This window comes from Hippoglossus hippoglossus, chromosome 17 (assembly GCF_009819705.1).
Source record: "Hippoglossus hippoglossus isolate fHipHip1 chromosome 17, fHipHip1.pri, whole genome shotgun sequence".
NCBI lineage: Eukaryota > Metazoa > Chordata > Actinopteri > Pleuronectiformes > Pleuronectidae > Hippoglossus > Hippoglossus hippoglossus.
Genome location: NC_047167.1, coordinates 17,855,063 through 17,874,994, shown reverse-complemented (window position 1 = coordinate 17,874,994; position 19,932 = coordinate 17,855,063). Strand labels below are relative to the sequence as shown.

Below are 19,932 nucleotides of genomic sequence, written 5' to 3'. Positions count from 1 at the left end.
AATTATGAATAGACAAAATATGAATATAGATTAAAGAGCTTTAGCCCATTCTTGTGGCTGTATTTGTGTATAATTATTCTACAAGTGCTCTCATTCATTATTGTCTAACAAATAAACCTAATTTAAAAACGGCACATTCACATAGACAACTTGGAACATTCCAGTGTGATGGTATCGTCCAGCTCGCCTCTGATTGGTCGGTTGGGGGAACAGGAAGTAAGACATTGCTGGTCGCTGTTCTTCTTTCTGTGGATGCTCCACTTCCTGTGTCTTCGACGTCTTTAGCGAATAACTCTTGTCTTTCTGAGGTTTGTGCTTTTATTCTTTATTTAATCTATTGCTCGTTAACGCTTTAATTCGTGAAGAAGAGGTTCGTGTACTTCCTGTATCTCTCGGTTAGCGCTCTGCTGTTATTTAGGTCAACATCGGGCTAAAGCTAGCTCATAAATAACATGTTTGAATCAAGTTATTCACGCTGTGGAGAAGATATTTGTTATAACGCAAATACAGATAACGATATTTTGCACATTCGCAAACTATTTGATCGTTATTTGAATGATAGTTATTGTGGACGGCTAACGTTAGCTTCATTTGCTGCGATGCTACGATGATAACACAATTTCCTAATAACAGGTTTCTCCTCAAACATCAAATCCTCATTCAAATTAAAAAAAGTCAACAGCACGTTCACTTCTCAGGAGAAACACAGGTCGATGCTTCTTTCAGCAAATATTTAAGCATCAGACACACAAGAGACATAAAATAACCATAAACACTGACAACTGAGACATGAGGCAATATAGTTCAGTCTCTGGTTTAATTTACGTTTCATTGAAAGGGACTCGTTTTTTAAACAGCCATCTAATGTCATTTATCAAGTGAAACGTTTGGTTGAAGTGTTTATACGACTGATGTTAAGTTGGGAGACAGAGACCTGTTATTTAACACATGAATAAGAATGACCCAGAGTGATATGTTTTTATCTGCATTCACACAAAATGCACATTGTAGTGTTTTAGTAGTGCTGTAAATCCAATCTGTAGGGATGCTGACTAACGTTGTGAACTCGTTGCTGAGCTTTGATGACGCACGTCTCGTGTTATTCAGTCAACAACAGCTGCAATGAGTGTTGACATCCAACCAGAGATCAGCACAATGTCCCATCAACAGTCTCATACTGGTCATGTGGTCATTATTCCTGATAAACATGAAAGTCGGCAGCTGTTGTTTACCATAACATTTATTGTTATCAAGACATATTTGACATAATGTTGAAAATCACTGTGTCTTCATGTTATTTTTTACCACAGGAGGGGGGGGATCCACCAGCTGCCAACATGTCGAGCAAAAGGGCCAAGGGGAAGAACACCAAGAAGCGTCCTCAGCGCGCCACCTCCAATGTGTTTGCTATGTTTGATCAGTCCCAGATACAGGAGTTCAAGGAGGCTTTCAACATGATCGACCAAAACAGGGACGGGTTTATTGACAAAGAAGACCTTCATGACATGCTGGCCTCATTAGGTAAACGCAACAATATAAAGTATTTACACACATTTAGACTGTGATGAGAATAATTGCAATCATTTTAATCTAAGAGCAAGAAGTTCAAATAGCAAATATTTCTTTAAATAGTGGTTTTATAAAAATTAGAGATAAAGAAATGAAAGCTTGGCAGAATCATCTGTTAGCAAGTGTTTTTATATAGCTAGTAAGTATTCTGGAAGCATGGGTAGTAGGTAAGAGACATTTTATTCAGTCTTCAACTCTCTTCCTTTTCCCAGGTAAGAACCCCACAGATGAATACCTGGAGACCATGATGATCGAGGCGCCAGGTCCAATCAACTTCACAATGTTCCTGACCATGTTCGGAGAGAAGCTGAACGGCACAGATCCTGAAGATGTGATCCGCAATGCTTTTGCCTGCTTCGATGAGGAAGGCACAGGTGATGTTAAGATCTAAGTGAGACAAGTCATCCAGGTCGTGGTATCTTCAGACGTTGTACAAGTGTACGCAGATTCTTGTAACGTATACTTGTACAACTTCTGAAGATAACCATAGTTGCAGCAGTGAAATTGCTGATGGCAACAGCAGTAACCTGGTGTCCATAACGTTCTATGTCTGCCACCCGCCTCATATTGGAATTCTTCCCTACAGGTGTGATCCAGGAGGAGTATCTGCGTGACCTGCTGACTACGATGGGCGACAGGTTTACAGATGAAGAAGTGGACGAGCTGTTACGTGAGGCCCCTATTGACAAGAAAGGCAACTTCAACTATGTAGCATTCACGCGTATTTTAAAGCACGGCGCAAAGGACAAAGACGATTAGGTACAGAGTCGTCGCCGGATGAGGTTTACTCTCTACATGCTGCGTGTTGTTAAAGGGTCACCACATGTTAGAACAGCTCTATCAGTTAGTTTGGCTCATGACAAGGCTTCACTGTGCTGTAGACTTCTGAAGGTCATTTGTTTAAGCTGCTTTTTGGACCATAACCCTGGACCAACCCTTCTCTTAAAGCTCATTTGCACTTATGTGAAAAGACCACTAAGGGTCTGTGTAAGCTAGTTTAAGATGTATGTGAAGACCCCATGGATAAAGCTGGAAGTAAACTGTTACTGTAACCGGTTTGGTTTTACTGAAAATGTTTCGCATTCTGTCGATTAAATTGGGTTCCGACATCAAACACCAATGCTCTTTTCATATTTCAAAAAGTTTTTATTTTTTTTAAAACAAAGGAAAACCGTTGTGTCCTTCTGAAATGGTTTAGAGCAAATGAAACTCCACAGTTCACACACATGAACACTCACTGCAATAAACAAATGGTGCTAGTTTGGTACCGACTCATGATGTAATGGAACAGCAAATACATACACTATGTGGCCAAAAGTGTGTGGACAGTGCTGTGTACTGTGGTCTTGGGCGACACCTTATTTTCTTTGTTCATCTTACTAACATGACAAAGAAATTCAGCAACTCCTGCTGCAGAGAGAAAGTGGAAACAACTCGACCAGCCTGCACGGAGCCCTGTAGTCGAACCCACCCAACTCTTTTGGTATTACCTGGAACACGGTGCAAATGTCCAAAACTTGTGTCTGAAGTTGGAGAAATTCTCTGGAGTCAAGTTCCCAAATTGTACAGAAAGGCCTCCTAAGAACAGTGCAGGCTGTGACCAAAGAAAACTAAATCATTTTGGATTCTGAGTCTCATTTTACTTGGTCGTCCACATACTGTTGTATGCTAATGTGTTTACAAACTGCTGTACAAAAAAAGAAAAATCATGATCTCTCCTTGTTTCACATTTTCTGGCGAATCTTTCATTTTTCTGACATCATGGATAATTTAATAGGTACAGAGCAGTGATGACAAGTTTTAGATGCATTAAAAGGACCCACAGTATTTAATTTCCCACAATTCAAAGCACCTCTGAGTGCCTGTGGTTAAAATATCTCAGAAAGCTCCTCATATCCGTCTTTACCCCAGAGAATGTATCGCTGTCGTTAACCAGCCTCCTTTTGTTCCCGGGACCGTCTGTGATGAGGGATTTCACTTCACACCAACAATAAATAAACAAGGGTCTGCTCCACACTCGAAGCTTTCTGTACACGTCGCAGTTGCTCACAGAGCAACGTATAGCAGACGAGGGAGGCTTTGTTGCACTACTCTGCCAGGGCAAGGTTTTTCGACTGGATCTTTGTTAGGTGATCTGATATACAGGCCTCGATCTTGTCACACTGGGCCAGGAAATCCTATCGACAGACAACGATCACACTCAGTAAAACAATTTCATTATTCTAAACTGATTTATAATCACATTTTGATAAAAAATTATGAAAAGGTTTACCTGCACTGTCTTTATAAGTCCCTTCTTCTTCATTTTGCAGTCATTGAAGTTTTCTGGGATGCTCTGTTAGAAGAGAAGCAGGTCTAGGTTTGCTATAATGACACATTAATAAAACATGCCCTGAAAGAATAAACACCTAAATCACAATAGAGTACCATGGCATCGATCTGCTCCAGAATCTTCATGAACTGCTCAGTTGCTATTTTCACTCTGTTGTCTAGTTTCCCCAGAGCCTCTGCCTGCAGGTCTTTGGCCAGGAAGCCCTGGATAAAATAGGAACAGAGAGACATTTATAAATAGAAAAGGGCAGTGCAGGAAAAATATTCAAATTAAAAACCACAAATAAATACTTACATTCTTGAGTCCAGTTAACTCCCCGTCTACTTTCTCCAGCTTTTTAGCCGTTAGTTCCACAGATTTCTCAATGTCCTTCAGCTTCTTCAGTTCTGCTTCTTCCTCAGGACTATTCTGTTTGGAGATTATTGAGAGTTTGTTATTTGATCACATATTTAGTCACCCATCAGAAACTTAACAAATGTAAACACTTTACCCGCTTTCCAATCATCATGAGCTTGCAGCCTTCTTTTATCCCATAGGTGGATAAACTCTCCTCCATGTCTTTCAGCGATTTTCCTGCCACAATGAAAAAGGCGAGGTTAAAGTGGTCGTACAAATAATGTGAATATTAAAGCTCGTTTGGCTTAGAATCAGAAGAGACCTCGAATCTACCTTTGAAAATGAGTTTCTGGGAGGCTGCTGGGACTCCGGTGGTTTGAACGAGAGCATCTGACAAGTCTTTGACAGTCGGACCATTCCCATCGTCAGGCACAGTTAATGTGATGCTGTGCTTATTTGATCCTGAAGTATGAGGAGGAAGAAAAGACACAAAAACTGTTATTCACACGTGGCAAATAATATCATCATGGAATAAAGTGCATGACTCGGTTATAAGTGGAACTATTCAGATGCATTAATTCAACAGCAGTGAACAATGCTTTATTTCATTTTAAGAGCCTAAAGGTAACTTAGCAAATGTTACCTGCTCTACAAATTATTTTATATATATATAAATCATTCAGTCAATACAATACTATTACAAAGCTAAACAAGTAAACAAATCCCATATTGAATATTTAACTAAATCCAAAGGCAGATACAATTATATTTCCGCATTATCTTCAATCACATGTATCGTCAACTGTAAACCAAACAACCAAATCAAAATGAAAGGCATCTAAATATTCAACATTTATAGGTTAAAATGTTTATGAGACGGCTTTGCATGTTTATTTAAACTAAGGGAAGATGGTTCTAGAGGGTGGGAGCCGAATATGCGCGGTCACCTTTAGTTTTGAATCTGGATTTTGGGATGTCCAGAAGGTCTTGGTCAGTAGACCATAAAGATCTCAGCGTGTGCAGGGGACACAATAATTCAGAAATATAATGAGGGGCCAGACCATGTAGTGTTTCATATGTAATTTGAAGAATATTTAAATCAATTCTACACGGTAACCAATGAAGACTGGCCAGTGTGATGTGTAAGTTAAAAGTCTGGCCACTACATTTTGATGGACCTTCTTATTTACAGTCTGTGGTTGGAGCCGAGAAAGTTGTGAATAACGAATTTCAATAATTAGGACGAGAAGAAACAAAAACACAAATGATTTTCTCCAGATCTTGGAAGGGATAAGACACTTTTATATTTGAGCAATGTTTCTTAACTGGAAGAAACAGGACTGAGCCACTTTCTTTATGTTGAGTATTTAAAATTCAATTCGTTTTTAGAGGCAGGCTGAACATCTCCAGCTAAATCGTCGGACATCCTTGATCGATATAAACACAATGAGTAGGTACAACACAAAACTGACAGACCTCAGATCTGTCCTCACACCTAAAGACACATAATAACATGACATTTATCGTGATAGTGGTCGATATCGTCTATAAAACATTTATAGTGTTTGACCATATCGAGCCCTGGATCCAATCTTTTCCACTGAGTCGGTGAGGTAACAGCGACAGTACGTTAGCTTCAGTACGTTAGCTACAGTATGCTAGCTACAGTACGCTAGCTACAGTACGCTAGCTATCCGGTTCCTAGCTACACGACCGGTGCTTTTTTCGAAAACCGACATTTCAATTCCTTGCTAACACGCAACCGTTTGTCGTTTAACGTGTTAAAAACCATTATTTACCGTTTGCAACAGTGACTGTGATGGTTGGCTGTGACATTTTTCTTCCTGGAGTCCTTTGCACACATCAAGATGAAACCACAAAGCTAAATGCTGCTGCTGCTGGACACTGGCTACTTCCGGCGGCACACCGGAAACAGTTCTCCTGGCGCTTTGATTTCTTTTTAATGCAAACTTTCAAATAAAAAGATTAAACGCGTATTAAACAGATTGTGGGAACTTGTTGATGTAAAAAAAAAAAAAAGGACAAGACATATTTCTAAACAAATACTTTTGTTTATTTTATAGATTCATCACGTGGTCAAACTTGGATTTGGAGACACGTTCAGATTGTTGACGTTAAATGTTTTTTTTCCCTTCACAATAAAATGTTTCACCGCAGGGCCCTTCGCATATGGCCACCTGGCTCTGTGGCGCAATGGATAGCGCGTTGGACTTCTAGGCAAACACTTGTGCAGTGATTCAAAGGTTGTGGGTTCGAGTCCCACCAGAGTCGGTCTTTTGAGATGAAGACGTACCGATCAGAGTTAAAGTTCTTGTGGAGTCTTCAAAGCACATTTCACAACCTTTGATCAAAATATTTTGCGGTCAGATTTGCGCGTTAAACTAATGTAACTTGTTATAGTAACAGTCACTACTGAGCAACAGCGCCCCCTGCAGACCTCTGATGATTCACTGGACCTTGTCGTCCCACTCAATGATCCGAAAACTGGACGGTGGAATACTGTGGTCGAGAGAACCCAACGCACCGCAAACTAAGAAAACACATGCAAATAGAAAAAAACGTGCAAATTAAGGAAACAACTTTTAATCAATTTGAAAACAACACCAGAAAAGTTTCCAGGGGACCTAAAAAAAGTGATGAAGCTGGCTGAAGTTCAACGCTTTGAGAAGTTCCATCACCACTGACGAGTAGCAGACTTCAATAACTTCACAAAGTGTTGAACTACAGACTTTTTGCAGCGCATGTGTCGTCAAATTGATGAAGTTGTTTTCTTAATTCAAAGTGCTTTGGGCTCTCTCGGCCACCGTAGTGTATATTACCCATGATCCCCGGCTTCCCGAACCAGAAGAGCTGTTACAAATCCACCAAAGTCTGTCTAGAAGTCTTCATATTTCAAAGGCTTCCTGACGTCTAAGTCTTTTTAACTGATCTGTAGTTCAGCATTACTCCTCAACACGCTGGGCCTGATTCTGAAACTCGACACTGTCAGTTCCACACTTCTCACAGGAGATTGTACCCACTCAGGGTGAGGAGTGGAAACAAAAATAGCTCCATTCTCTTTATTTCGCGTCAGTGTATCAGCTTCAAACCAATTTTGAAGCTGATATTTTAAGGTCAAAATGTTTTGCTTTAATGTGAGAGTTTTAGACAGAGGCAGGCTGGCTGCGTCCATGTTCCCAGTCTTTATGCTAAACTAAGTGTCTTGTCCCTGTTCTCTCGTATTAAATGGACAGAAGTGTTATAAATTATATCATCTAACTCTCAGAAAGAAAGCAAATAAGACGTGTTTCCAAAAATGTCTAACTAATGCTTTGATCATAGTTATATTGCAGTTGAAATTCTTCTAAAACTTAAAATTGTAACTTAAATATTGTAAATGTTTTGAAAAGAAGTACTCCAGTTAGGTTTCTTGCAGCCTGGGCAAAACTTTGTTGGGGAAATGTGTATGTGTGGGCGGCTCAATAGCAGCCTACACCTCCGCTTTACCCTGGGGCCCTTGAGCCAGGTCCTGTGTAACCCTTTACAAATAATAATTAATCACAAAATGTTGATAGAAGTCCACCTTCTAATGAAAGTGTTGGATTCTGCATTTTCTTGGCCAGCAGCGTAAATGTCAAGGTCTGCAAGTAGAGCTAAATCAACAGAAATAAGAATCCACAGAGAAAGAACAATAATAAGATAATTACCAATGAATCAATAATTCAAGGTTGCTGTAAAACACATAATTTATTTTGCATGTTTCAGATAGCCTAAAGATATTTTAAACAGATGAGTGGGAATCATCTTTTCCACAAACAACACACAGAACTAAAAATAAATTAACACTAGGGTAATACTGCAGATGAATGAGAAGTCAAGTGTTAGACAGGAGGCTGAAGGGCAGACAAGGAGAAGAATGTGTTTTTGAAAAAAGGCCACATGCTAGCACAGTAGTAGTAACAACACAAAACCCAACAACTTCAAAATCGCAGTGTTTCAGGTCAAATGGGTTTTTGTGTGTACAGTGGAAACTGCTTATAGTGATCAACCATCTATATGGATCAAAAAGGTCTGGGGCAGAATCGTTCCTATACAAATGCTTACAGTGTTCAGTTAGGGTCTTTTCATACATGTTTGGACAGTTTTCACCCGCTCTGTCAGCGGAGCAGCAGAGTCAGTGTGTATGTGTGTGGGTGCGCACACAGACGCAATAGTGCAATGTTACCTTTCCCTCAAGTTCCGGAACTATCATACAGAAGCTACGCAATTCTGTTATAGAAATCTACCGCTTATAGTGATCATTCTGCCCAGGGACAAACGTGATCACTATAAGTGATTTCCACTGTATTTAGTGTTACTCCACATATAAAAGTGTTTTCAGGTGAAGTGCAGTCGTTTCAAGCCGCTCCTGGTTTATGTGGCAGGAATCTGTGGGAGGCCGAACTCATCCACCAACACTCCGTCCTGAAAACAGAAGAAGAAAACGCAATTAACGACAAACCTCGAAATATATCTCTGTATTTCAAGTGTTATTATACATTTGACTGGTTCTTGTTCGACAGGGCAAAGATTCAGTCAGAGCTACTAAAGAAACCACACTAATATTCTATATTTTAAGCCTTTTGCTGTACAAACACTTACTTTACATTAAAAACAGGTTTAAAACAGATTAATGAATTTTACGTAGTAAAGTTTTCACACATGTCTGTTGGATGTTTGTTTTACCGCAGGATTACGCAAAAACTACAGATTTCCACCAAACTTGGTGGAGGGATAGATCCTGAGTCTGAAAAGAACCCGTCACATTTTGGTGCGAATGAGATTTAAGGGGTGGATCCAGGATTTCTTATCACCTCCTTATCTTTGTTTTATGACGAGTAATCGTACCTTGTTTGTCTTGCTGTCACTGGGGATTCCCTCAGGGATCGACGGAGCAGCCGACGCCTCATCCAGGTAGGAGTTGTCATCATCCAGCAGCAGCTCATCACCCAGCGCGTCCAGCTCTGAAACCACAGTTACACAGTCACTGTAGATATGTAGACTTCAAAGCTCGTGATAAAGTGTCTCTGAGGGAAGGTATTCAAGAAAATACAAAGACAATGTGTCAGACGCAGTCGGGCCTACCTGCTTCCAGATCCTCTTCGTCTATCTCTGGAGTGCCGTAGTTGCGGCTCAGGGCCTCTTGGACCTCGTTGGCATCTTCCATCATGTCCTCCAGTTGATCCTGTAAATCCTGGAAGTCCAAAAACACGTCATCACTTTTAGTAACAGATACTCACGACTGGAGTTAAGACTTTCACTTGGGATTGACTGAAGAGTTAGTTACACATCACCAGGAACAAATAATAATTTAACAGACCACCTTCTAACAGACACATGTAAGAATGTGTTGTATAATGTTTTATTAAAATCAGACCGCATTGGACTGAAGTGGGACAAAGGAAACTTTACATTATCTTTTCCAAACTGTAGCAAACAGTTTAAGTGTAAGAAAATGTTATTACATAAAACTTCTACAAAAAAAGCTATTTCTTTAAACCTTAAATATCTAATAGTGGTGATCCTAATATTACATGGAAACAAAGCCCTCTCACTGTTGTATACGTACTGACAAACCTTTCTGCTTGTACAAACAGAGAAAACATGACTTGATTGTTAGATTCCTGATGAGGCCTAAACCATCAATATAATGACTGGTGTGTAACTGTAAAGACTAACATGTGACAAACTTACATCAATCTGGTCAACTTTGACGTCCTTGTAAGCCCTCTTCATTTCCTTTGCACCGATCTTCATGGCCTCCACCTGCAAACAGAAACAATGACAGGATCGTTAGTTACCAGCTGGTTTTATCAGAGTGACCCTCAACCAATCACAGCGTGTGGCTCTTACTGTAGTTTTAGTGTCCTTCAGGGTCTGGATTGTGTAGTTTGCCTGCTCCATGTTGAAAGACTGCTGAGCCAGCTGCTCCCTTTGACCTTCATACCTGTGGGAAAACAATTGGTTCAAAATGTCACAATATATATACATACATACATACATGTACAGAAAATGAATAGGCTAAAGTTTTGATAAGTGAGTCATCATTTCATTCATTTCTTATGCCAAACTATCACTGGCTCCACCTTCTTGAATAGAGAGAATCAGCCTTTTCTTGACTTAAAAGAAAACAAAATGATTTTGGGGGTTTTGGACAAAACAAGACAACTGATTACATTTACTTGAAGTCTAGGAAGTTGTGGCAGGATTTTTTTCCTCGTGAGCAATGGTGCCTTTCCTTATTTTCTTTATTGTATCATAATTGAGAAAATAATTTGAACATTCATCTATCAATATAACCGCGATATATTTAAAATCTGATACTAATATAATGGTTAATTTGTTTGTATAACAAATGTTTTTCCACGTTTGGTTATCAAAGATTTGTAACAACATAAAGTGATGGAGCATTTTATATTCAAAAAACAAAGCATCTTGATGCACATCTGTACTGTGTACCTGACATACACATCTGTAGTTATTGATTAGACTCTTAAATAGTGTGTGTGAAGGACTCACTGTCTCTTCTGCTTCAGCACTCTCAACGCCTTCTGTTTCACCATGTTCTGGATTTAAAAAGGAATAAAACTCAAGTCCTTTTCTGCCATGATTGAAAAACAATAATTATATCGTGTCTCTCATAATTCCTCGTGTGTCACCTTGGAGGGCCCATCTCTCATCTTCTTCATTTGATCCTTGTACTTGAGGAGCTCAGCGTCTAGTCTGCCAATCTTCTTCTCTATGGACTCGGACCTGGCATCCACCTGACAGAGGATCAGAGGATCACAGGAGAAATGATTTCCTGCCTCAACACAGTGTTAATAAAAAAAAAAATGATGGAGGGAAACAGAGAAGAGAACGGCTGAGGACTGAATGATCGTTATTTGTGTGGAGGTGAACGATGCTCGCTCGGTTCAGGTCCCATAAAAACCCAGAAACAACAAAACAGCAGAACTCACATTGCCGATGCAGTCCGACAGGTTGGGAGGAGGCGCCTTCGGTGTCCCGCGTCCGAATATTCGGTTCATTTTCCCCACGTTTATTCAACCCCGAGCTTTTTCTTTATCTTTTAAAAACACGAAAACAACCAGACGCTCCAGTGTTTCTCCATTAGAAGACACCCGGAAGTAACGGTTCCCGACGGGAAGGGCTCCCATTGGTCGGCGTAGACAGTCGCGTCCAATTGGGGTGTTTGGACTCCCGCCCCCGTGTGGCGAGCAGAGGAACAGCAGCTGTGGTCACACACCATTGTCTCCGTGGAAACGTTCCTCAGCTGCAGCCTTTGTTGAACCTGCAGAAACACACAGCGAATCTATAAATGACTTTATATAAGAAGATGAATTTAGACTGGTTATATCATCTGTTCCCATATGCATCACCCTGATGGACAGTTTATCTATCATGTTATAACCTTTTTTTTAAATATACAGTCTATGGTTATAACAGAAACAACAACAACAACATCAATAACAACAATAATAGTAATAGCAATAATTATAATTATAATTATAATCATCATCATCAACATCCACTGTATATCTACAAATCACAGCAGTAACTTCCTTTAAATCAAAGTTAAACACTTACTTTTATCATATTGCATTCCCAGATTTTACCAAATTTTTACTATTGTAATGGATGGTCTTGCTTAAATTTTTATGTTTATATTCGTGTAGCTATTCTATTATAACTCTCTTACGTGAATTTATGTTATTTTTATGTATTCTTGCTTGTGTGTCTTTTATTATAATTATAATAATAAGAGCAATTATTATATTTTGTTAAAACAACATGACAGATACACATACGCACTATGTTATACGTAACATCCACTGTTTTCATATACAGTACCTTAATGTGTCATCCATTTATTATTTATTACAGCACCACTTATACTCTTCCACAGCTGCATCACTTCTTTCCCTGTTTACATCTTCAGAAACGAGTGAACTTGGCTGAATATATAATGTCCTTGTACTTAGCACCATCGGTACAAATTACTTGACAACACATATAATAAGGCACCAATTCTAAGATGTAAATTCTAAGTGCTACTTTGATATTCTATTCTGTTACACTCAAATTAAACATGGTGGGTCGTGACAGCTAATTAGGATGTCATTTCGAGTGAAAATCCTGTCGATAAAAATAAACTGATTTAATTTATAAAGGGAATTTATGTTTCTTCCTGCAAATTCTTGACTTTGAAGTGTGTAGAAAAACAACTGCATGGATCTTTAACAGAAAACATTTTAAAAAGATTGAAAAGTGAATAAAATGAATGCTGTTCAAATACTTATATAAGTATAGTATAAATATAGTATAAGGATAGTTAAAAATCTCCCTGTTCTTTAATTAATGCATCAATGGGCCATTAAAGCATTTAACTTAAGTCTATATATCCCATCAACATCTTTTACCAACATTTATAACAATACTATAATTGAACAGCTAAAATAACACAAATCAAAGGAATTTCTCATGCCTCCTCCTTTTTTTTTTTTTTTAAGTGTCACAGATTAATTGCCTAATAATAATTATAAGCACATAACACTAATACACTAACTATAAATACATCACTGTCATCCTGAACTGTGACCTGTACTTGTGACAGCTTCTCTTTTGAACAATGACGCCTATTAAAGCCTTATTGGACTGCCTGTATGTAATGGCTTGCTGATACAAATGCATTCTCGACAGACAAAGACAGAGAGCGGGAAGAAAATCAGTAATCTTGGCCATAATGGCTGACGGGTTCATCAGTGCTCACATAGAAAGACTGATTTAAATTGCCCCTGAGAGCTCGGAGAATCTCTGAACACCATTAGTCCTGTCAGCTGCTGTGAAGAAGGATGCATCTCCCACGAGCTGCTGACAAATTTGCACCACAGAAGAAAACACAGTGCGTCTTTATAATAAATACAATAAAAACAACATTGCACACCCACCACTGCAGCACTGGAAAAAATACTGGATGTCATGTGGGATTATCTTCGAGGACAACCCACCATATTCTATACCAGCAGGGCCATAATGTTTCCCAGTTACAACTCTGCTTTTTCACAAATATGTTATATATATATATATATATATATATCAAATTTTTCAATATATAATGGAGTCCCCCTCATGAAACTAGATTATTATTATTCTCTGGAAAATCAACAAAAATATGAAATGCTCCAGCTCTCAACAAAATGAAAATTGGTTGAGCAGTTTTTTCATATAGAAACCAGATGAACACATCATTTCCTTGGCAGAGGTAATTAAACTGCACACAGATCTCTAGAGTAAAGGGAAGTCTCCAGGGGGAACTGCTCCTCTAAAAACAACCTGTGTCTCCATCATCAAAATGTTCTCATCACACACCTGAACAATAATAGATCTGGAAAATCCAAAACCATACAGAGCCACAGCTACAGCAGCTTTACCTGAAGCTCCTCACACATGCAGCGGCTGCAAACTGCGCCACAAGGTCACCAACACAAAACCCCCCTCACCATGGAAACATGGTTTGTGATGCTATTCCATATTTTCTCCTCTTTGGGCGTTGATGAGTGTTAAACAAAGGACGGAAGAGAAATGAGTCAGTCTCACATTTTCTTTGGTGATTTATCGTGATCACCAGCTTTATTGTGACTTCTGACATTCAGAGCTATAAGATACATAAAAATATAAATACAGCGTATAACAGATACAATGAGTTTACAAAGCAGCAGCACATTATTCACACGTGGTGCTCGGACCTGGGCTGAGTTCAGCTGCTCGTGAACAGTGGAGGCAAAGCATGAAATCTTGTCGTTAGAGTATTTGAGGAATAATTAAGAAACAAACAGTGGGCTGTCCACTGTGAGACCAATAGCAATAGATAGTGCTACAATAACCTTCAGCAGTAAGTTTACACAAGCAAGTACTTTCAGACTCTTAAGGAAAGAAATAATAATCACGAAAATGGATGTGGTTGATTGCTGACGTTTCGGAGCGAGCAAGCTATCAGAGTTAAGACACCAAGGATAAGGCACAAAAACACATCTTCTGCTAAAACGACAGCTTTTTCAGATTTTGGCAGGTTATATATTTATGGTTAGGATATGGATTTAATTTGATAAGGTGGATTTGATGAAAAGCTCCAATAACAACATTGAATCAAATTACTTGTCACAGGAGGTGAATTACAGCGCAATAAACAGTGGCTCCAACCAGTAGAACTGAAAAAGTTCCTTATCTGGATTCATTCACTGATTGTTAGTTAGAATAATGAACTCATTTATTCCTCATCACTGCAGGAGCTGTCAAACACATAAAGCTGAGGAGCCCACGCATTGCTATTTAAATTAACTGCTTAATATCACATTTCAGGCTGTCGATTCTACAATAGGATAAAAAATCAAAATAATCTGAGAACTAAGAGAAAAATGTTATTTTCATGAGCGGTGTGTTGTTATCTTGTTGCCTTGGAGCCCTCGGCCCAGTTTTCACATGTACTAGTGGTTTCAGACAAGGTGAGAACACGGCCAGGTCGACATCACTGTGGGCAACACTCGGCATCTCCTGGATGTGACGTAGCCTCGTGGCAGAGATGGTTGGAGGGCGAGGAGCAGTGTCGGCTGTAATAACCGCTGCTTCATGCACAGAAAACAGTGGATGTTTCGACGTCTCGTCAAGATAAAAAGATTCATTATCTGCTCGGGGTGATTTACGGAGGATGATCCCTGAGAGGTTATTACATATCCTACATGGGTTTACTCGCCAAGGGGCGACTCCTCAAAGATAAAGGCGATGCTATAGATTTACACAACAGCTTTACATCACATCACAATTCACATTAGACACAAATAGTGTAAAATGATGCTGAAGATTGTGCCTGAAAAAAACGTATTTTACTTTTTTCATCCTGTGCATAAAACTCCACTTGATCTTTTTATGCACTTGAGAACTATATTATTCACTTGAGTAATTAAAGCCTATTGGACGAATAGCGAAATGTGAATATTCACACGGTAAAACACTTGGTTTGTCTTGTCTTTTTTAAATTATCGATATAAACAATGAGATGAAGAAGAATATGCTTTGTTTAGATTTCAGCTTTTTTTGTTTGTTTTTTATATACATCAAGCTGCAATTTCTGTAGAAGTCGTAAAATTCTTTATACAGTGATTTAAGAACTAACTGGGCTGTGATTCCAGAGGCTTATTTAAACTTTCACGACTGTCGCGATCTCATAGGATCTGAATCTCCACTTTGCAGATGTCGCCAGAAAGAGACCAAAACCAACAATGACTGAGTCGGTATCTGAAAACTTTCCTACATCCCGACCTTTTCTGTTGTCTGCGGCAAACAAGTGATTCCTAAAGAAGGTGTAAATCATTACAAACATTGGTGATCCTTTTAATTATCTTTTTAAAGGATTAGTGATTTTCCAAAAGCGGTGGCCACTGCTGCAGATTATCACAATATCATCCTTTACGTGAACAGGCCATTGGACTCTCTAGCCAACCCTCTGGATAAAGAAATAAAGACTAGCCCTCTGCGTTAGATGCTTGTGGTGATTTGAGTCAAGCCCAGGTCGTTGGAGTCCTCCCAGCCCTGTCGCATGGAGGACATTTCCATGGCTAGTCATACGGGCCTGGCCTGCCTCATACCTCCGTGAGGGTCTGTGGGACACGAGTGGTCCCGCAGGGTGCTCCTCACCCGGCTCACCCCCTGGCAGTCCCTGTGTCCCGGCTTCCCAGGGCAGCAAAAGTCCCTGAAGCACCTCTTAAAGTTCTCATCGAGGAAGGCGTAGAGGATGGGGTTGAGGCTGCTGTTGGTGTAGCCCAGCGCCACGCAGAAGAAGTAAGCGGCCATGACGGCGGTGGTCTCGGGCACGTTGGACGACAGGGCCTTGACCAGGATGAAGATGTGGATGGGCGTCCAGCACACCACAAAGACGGCTACCACCACCAGCACCAGGCGCGTGATGCGGCGGAGGTTGCGGTCCTTCTCGCGCGAGCCCGACAGGAGGCGCACGCTCTTCAGCCGCAGGACCATCAGCGTGTAGCAGACGCAGATGATGATGACAGGCGCCACGAAGGCGAAGATGAAGACGCAGATCTTCATTAGCGTGTCCCAGTAGATGTAGGGCTCGGGGAACTGTAGGGCACATTCTGTGGTTCCTGTTAGTTGCAGGAAAACATAGTCAGAGGAAGTTAAAAACAGCATCTTTATTTAAGGAGAAAAACAAGAAGATGCAACAGTCATGCTCGCAGATCTCACAAATGCTAAATGCTAACATCAGAAGACTAACAATCTCACAATAATCATTTTTGTCATGGTGATGTTTAGCAGGTACAGTTTAATCCTAAGAAATTACATCTTGAAACTTGAAAAGTACATTATTAATCTTATCTCAAAGTTTAACTTTTCCAGTTTGACTATGTTTTATGTGTTTGTTTTCATTTATCTCATTTAAAGCTGGAAAAGGTCATATATTTTTGACTGTATTGAGTAATAATAATTCCATAATTCAGCAAAATGTAAATCGAGTTATCTGAGAGAAAACTAGACGTCTGCACTTCCTATAGGATCAGCTTCCATGAGAGAACTTGACAACGTTGAACAGAAGCTGGAGCTAGGGGATCTTAAAATATATAATTATTTATCCTCAGGGGAACATGAATGTCTGAGATACATTTAAAAAAAAAGCATTTGCCAAGACATTTCTCCAAAAACCAAAACAGTTAACCTCATATTAGAACCATTCAAATTCATCCTCTGAGAACCATGAATATCTGAGCTTAATTCATGGAAATCAATCTGTTAGTTTGAAGTGTTGGACTGACGGACCGAACGATGCAGCAGAGACCACAGAGTTTCATCAGCTGATCCATAGCTCTGCGTAAAGTGTAACAAGCTTTATTGAAAAGAGCCTAATTGTGAACATTGACAATTTGATGGATCGGCGCTGAGAAGAAAAAGAGACAGAAAAAATACTCCAAGTTCTATTTTCAGTCGAGTTCGACCCTTTATGTATGTCGCAGCTTCATCCAGTCAAGTAGCTGTGATCCAGACTCTCATCAAACCTATAGATCCTTCTCTTCATGGAGTGTGAAGGAGGCTGCAGCTAATTGGTATGATTCAGGACACGGCTGTCGGGATGCAGAGCTTTAGGTTTGATAAGATTCCCTCTACAGCTGATAGGAGGTATTTTGTCTCTATAGCAGACACAGACATGGAAACACCTGGATAAATACAAGGAGAATGACTCAGACTTGTAAACCGCTGTGAAACATAAAAAATGGAGCCGTACTGGTGAGTAAGAGTGTGAATAGATGCAAGGACATGGTACCATTATTGGTTTTAGTGCTGCCCAGTATCATGGCAGGTATCCCGGCGGCAGACGACAGCATCCAGATGACCACGTTGATGATCTTGGCCTTGACGGGCGTGCGGATGTCCAGGGCCTTGACCGGGTGACACACGGCCACGTAGCGGTCCACGCTCATCATGGTCAGGGTGAAGATGCTGGTGAACATGTTGTAGTAATCGATGGAGATGAAGACTTTGCACGCCACCTTGCCAAAGGGCCAGGAGCTGAGCAGGTAATCGGTGCTCTGGAAGGGCATGGTGGTGGTGACCAGGGCGTCGGCCACGGCCAGGTTGAAGATGTAGATGTTGGTGGCCGTTTTCATTTTGGTGTATCTGCAGTGGCAGGAGATAACAAAGAGGTAGAATGGGTTTGATGGATTTTTCCCGGACTTATCTTTGTTTAAATCCATTAATGTTTTCAAATAAGCAGAAGTCGTCTGCTCAGCGTTCTCTCCTCAGCCAGGGGTGTCTCAAGGGACTTTGAGGGCCCCGGGCAAAAAGGGACGTGGGGTGCCCTACACAATCGTTATGTGGACCACAGACTGTATATAAAGATGGATGACATTACTGCCCCCCAAAAGTGAAGCCAAAGCGAATGCCACCTGTTAGTTGCTGGAACATGGACCAAACTAAAAAGTCAAAGTAGACGTCAAACACATTTTTCTAAAATATAGTCTCCTTCATTTTAGGAAGTTCTTATTGCACTGATATACATTCAAGTGGTCATGTTTCCAGTGAGTTTGGTTTCAATTAGTTATTTGATGCTTTAAAACAAGGTGAAACGTAATGATTGACAGCTGAGACTGACTCGTGATTGGTCGAGCATGCGTATTGTCAGAACCTCACTACTGCTGCTAAATAGATTCTGACTCCAAATGCACAAAATGGTGGCACATGTATCCGGAATATTTTAGCTTCATTTCTGGACTTTGGGAGGAAGTGGAGATGCATCATAGAGTCTATGCTGAAAACTAAAATAATCAGCCATTCCTCGGGGCACCCCTCTCAGCTCAGGGGCCCTGCTGGCAATTGCCTGAATTGCCTACCCTGTTGCAACGCCCCTGACCTCAGCAGCCCAAACACTGTATAATACAAACTAGAGTAAATTAGACCAAAGCAAGGAAATTATATTCTTCTTTCTCTTCCATCTTCTCTAGCAAATTCGAGGATGGCTTATTTCTTATTCAACAATTACAAAGAAACGAGGCTTTATACAGAACCTGAAATGCAAGAGAGAAAAATCGAATAGATGTAACAATAAGACATTGTCATCATCGGTGAAGAAACCTCAGAATAATGCAGGTGAGAAATAATTGAAAAACCAAACACATGTTGTGCACATGCAGGTGAAACACATGAGAGGCACAAACAATGATATTGCATCACACATTTCCATGTATGGCCCCGCAGGCACCTGGGTTCACGTGATTCTCAACTCAATACATCCACGACAGCAAATCCATCCAACCGACTAAAATTGAATACGCACTGATTTTCCTGTGGCTTCAGAGCTTGAAAGGAAAAACTCACCTAATGATGACATACATCACCAGACAGTTGCCCACCAAGCCCACCACAAACACCACGGAGTACACCGCCACTATGATGGGGATGATGGGCGACAGGGGCTCGGGCTCGGAGTCCCATGTGCCGTTGGGGGTGTAGTTGAAGAGGTCCGGGGATCCGGACTGCCAGGTGAAGTTCGGGACGCAGTCCTCCGGCTGGCCCGAGGGACACCGCTCCTCCTTGAAGATGTGCACCACGCTGCTCTCCATGGCGCAGGACGCACGGACCGGACTGACCGCTGCTGCTGCTGCTGCTGGGTGTAAACTGCGCGCTCCGGTTACACAGATGTCAGCAAAGATTTCTCACGACTGCTGGTGGGGAAAAAAAAAAACACTAAGAAAACTGTGCATCAGCATAAACGATGGCTCCGGTGAGTGACAGCGCGCTCAAGGACGTCTCATGTTCCATCTTACCTGTTTTTCTTCTTCCCCCCCAAAAAAGTTCCTTCAATTAAAACAAGGCTGGTGATGAGTGTGTCTCGGGCGGCGCGGCGACAGATTGAAATCCAGATGTTGAGAATATGACGGAAACAAAAGGTTTCTTGGCAGTTGTGTGGAGGAGCAGAACATCCGCTGCCTGTGCCACCGCTGCGTACCCGGAGGTGCGCACTCGAAGCCCGTCTGCTCATTCAGTGACATCAGAGGCTGAGCCAACAACACATAGGAGTATCCAGCAGAGCAGCTCTCACCACACCACAGCCACATACATTCATCACACAGTCTTCATTCAACATTGTGTTCAGA

At 40.7% G+C, this 19,932-nt stretch overlaps 4 protein-coding genes and 1 non-coding gene across 5 annotated transcripts; 2 read left to right on the top strand and 3 right to left on the bottom strand.

Annotated features, from left to right (window-relative positions):
* Window positions 1-194: 194 nt before the first annotated feature.
* Window positions 195-2,625, top strand: myl12.2 (myosin, light chain 12, genome duplicate 2). The gene is made up of 4 exons (XM_034613881.1): window positions 195-308; window positions 1,311-1,521; window positions 1,782-1,943; window positions 2,156-2,625. Exons 2-4 carry the CDS (start codon window positions 1,338-1,340, stop codon window positions 2,326-2,328), a joined length of 519 nt encoding a protein of 172 aa, XP_034469772.1. The 5' UTR covers window positions 195-308; window positions 1,311-1,337; the 3' UTR covers window positions 2,329-2,625.
* A 69-nt stretch (window positions 2,626-2,694) lies between these two features.
* On the bottom strand, window positions 2,695-6,171 carry bag1 (BCL2 associated athanogene 1). The gene is made up of 7 exons (XM_034613880.1): window positions 6,037-6,171; window positions 4,571-4,699; window positions 4,392-4,474; window positions 4,196-4,309; window positions 3,997-4,104; window positions 3,842-3,904; window positions 2,695-3,746 (listed from the first exon to the last, which is right to left on the bottom strand). The coding sequence occupies exons 1-7, from the start codon at window positions 6,071-6,073 to the stop codon at window positions 3,657-3,659; spliced, it is 624 nt and encodes a 207-aa protein (XP_034469771.1). The 5' UTR covers window positions 6,074-6,171; the 3' UTR covers window positions 2,695-3,656.
* A 266-nt stretch (window positions 6,172-6,437) lies between these two features.
* trnar-ucu lies at window positions 6,438-6,529 on the top strand. Its single transcript is given in 2 exon segments — window positions 6,438-6,474; window positions 6,494-6,529. It is a non-coding gene; the product is annotated as a tRNA-Arg (tRNA).
* Window positions 6,530-7,958: 1,429 nt separating this feature from the next.
* LOC117778715 (charged multivesicular body protein 5) lies at window positions 7,959-11,417 on the bottom strand. Its single transcript, XM_034614470.1, has 8 exons — window positions 11,236-11,417; window positions 10,936-11,040; window positions 10,796-10,842; window positions 10,130-10,223; window positions 9,971-10,042; window positions 9,362-9,470; window positions 9,125-9,240; window positions 7,959-8,701 (listed from the first exon to the last, which is right to left on the bottom strand). Exons 1-8 carry the CDS (start codon window positions 11,302-11,304, stop codon window positions 8,651-8,653), a joined length of 663 nt encoding a protein of 220 aa, XP_034470361.1. The 5' UTR covers window positions 11,305-11,417; the 3' UTR covers window positions 7,959-8,650.
* Window positions 11,418-15,325: 3,908 nt separating this feature from the next.
* On the bottom strand, window positions 15,326-19,932 carry oprk1 (opioid receptor, kappa 1). Its single transcript, XM_034614511.1, has 4 exons — window positions 19,603-19,932; window positions 19,154-19,500; window positions 17,604-17,956; window positions 15,326-16,431 (listed from the first exon to the last, which is right to left on the bottom strand). Exons 2-4 carry the CDS (start codon window positions 19,396-19,398, stop codon window positions 15,893-15,895), a joined length of 1,137 nt encoding a protein of 378 aa, XP_034470402.1. The 5' UTR covers window positions 19,399-19,500; window positions 19,603-19,932; the 3' UTR covers window positions 15,326-15,892.

What these genes read in the sequence shown, in the direction of transcription:
- myl12.2 (XM_034613881.1), top strand. Translation starts at nt 1,338, where the DNA reads ATGTCGAGCAAAAGGGCCAAGGGGAAGAACACCAAGAAGCGTCCTCAG. An exon ending in TGACATGCTGGCCTCATTAG is followed by an intron (nt 1,522 to 1,781) that starts GTAAACGCAACA and finishes TCCTTTTCCCAG; the next exon opens with GTAAGAACCCCACAGATGAA. An exon ending in CTTCGATGAGGAAGGCACAG is followed by an intron (nt 1,944 to 2,155) that starts GTGATGTTAAGA and finishes TCTTCCCTACAG; the next exon opens with GTGTGATCCAGGAGGAGTAT.
- bag1 (XM_034613880.1), bottom strand. Translation starts at nt 6,073, where the DNA reads ATGTCACAGCCAACCATCACAGTCACTGTTGCAAACG. An exon ending in CCAGAAACTCATTTTCAAAG is followed by an intron (nt 4,475 to 4,570) that starts GTAGATTCGAGG and finishes TCATTGTGGCAG; the next exon opens with GAAAATCGCTGAAAGACATG. An exon ending in GACTTATAAAGACAGTGCAG is followed by an intron (nt 3,747 to 3,841) that starts GTAAACCTTTTC and finishes GTCTGTCGATAG; the next exon opens with GATTTCCTGGCCCAGTGTGA.
- LOC117778715 (XM_034614470.1), bottom strand. Translation starts at nt 11,304, where the DNA reads ATGAACCGAATATTCGGACGCGGGACACCGAAGGCGCCTCCTCCCAAC. An exon ending in TGAAGGACACTAAAACTACA is followed by an intron (nt 10,043 to 10,129) that starts GTAAGAGCCACA and finishes TTCTGTTTGCAG; the next exon opens with GTGGAGGCCATGAAGATCGG. An exon ending in CGAAGAGGATCTGGAAGCAG is followed by an intron (nt 9,241 to 9,361) that starts GTAGGCCCGACT and finishes CTGTGGTTTCAG; the next exon opens with AGCTGGACGCGCTGGGTGAT.
- oprk1 (XM_034614511.1), bottom strand. Translation starts at nt 19,398, where the DNA reads ATGGAGAGCAGCGTGGTGCACATCTTCAAGGAGGAGCGGTGTCCCTCG. An exon ending in GTGATGTATGTCATCATTAG is followed by an intron (nt 17,957 to 19,153) that starts GTGAGTTTTTCC and finishes CTGCCACTGCAG; the next exon opens with ATACACCAAAATGAAAACGG. An exon ending in CAGCACTAAAACCAATAATG is followed by an intron (nt 16,432 to 17,603) that starts GTACCATGTCCT and finishes TGCAACTAACAG; the next exon opens with GAACCACAGAATGTGCCCTA.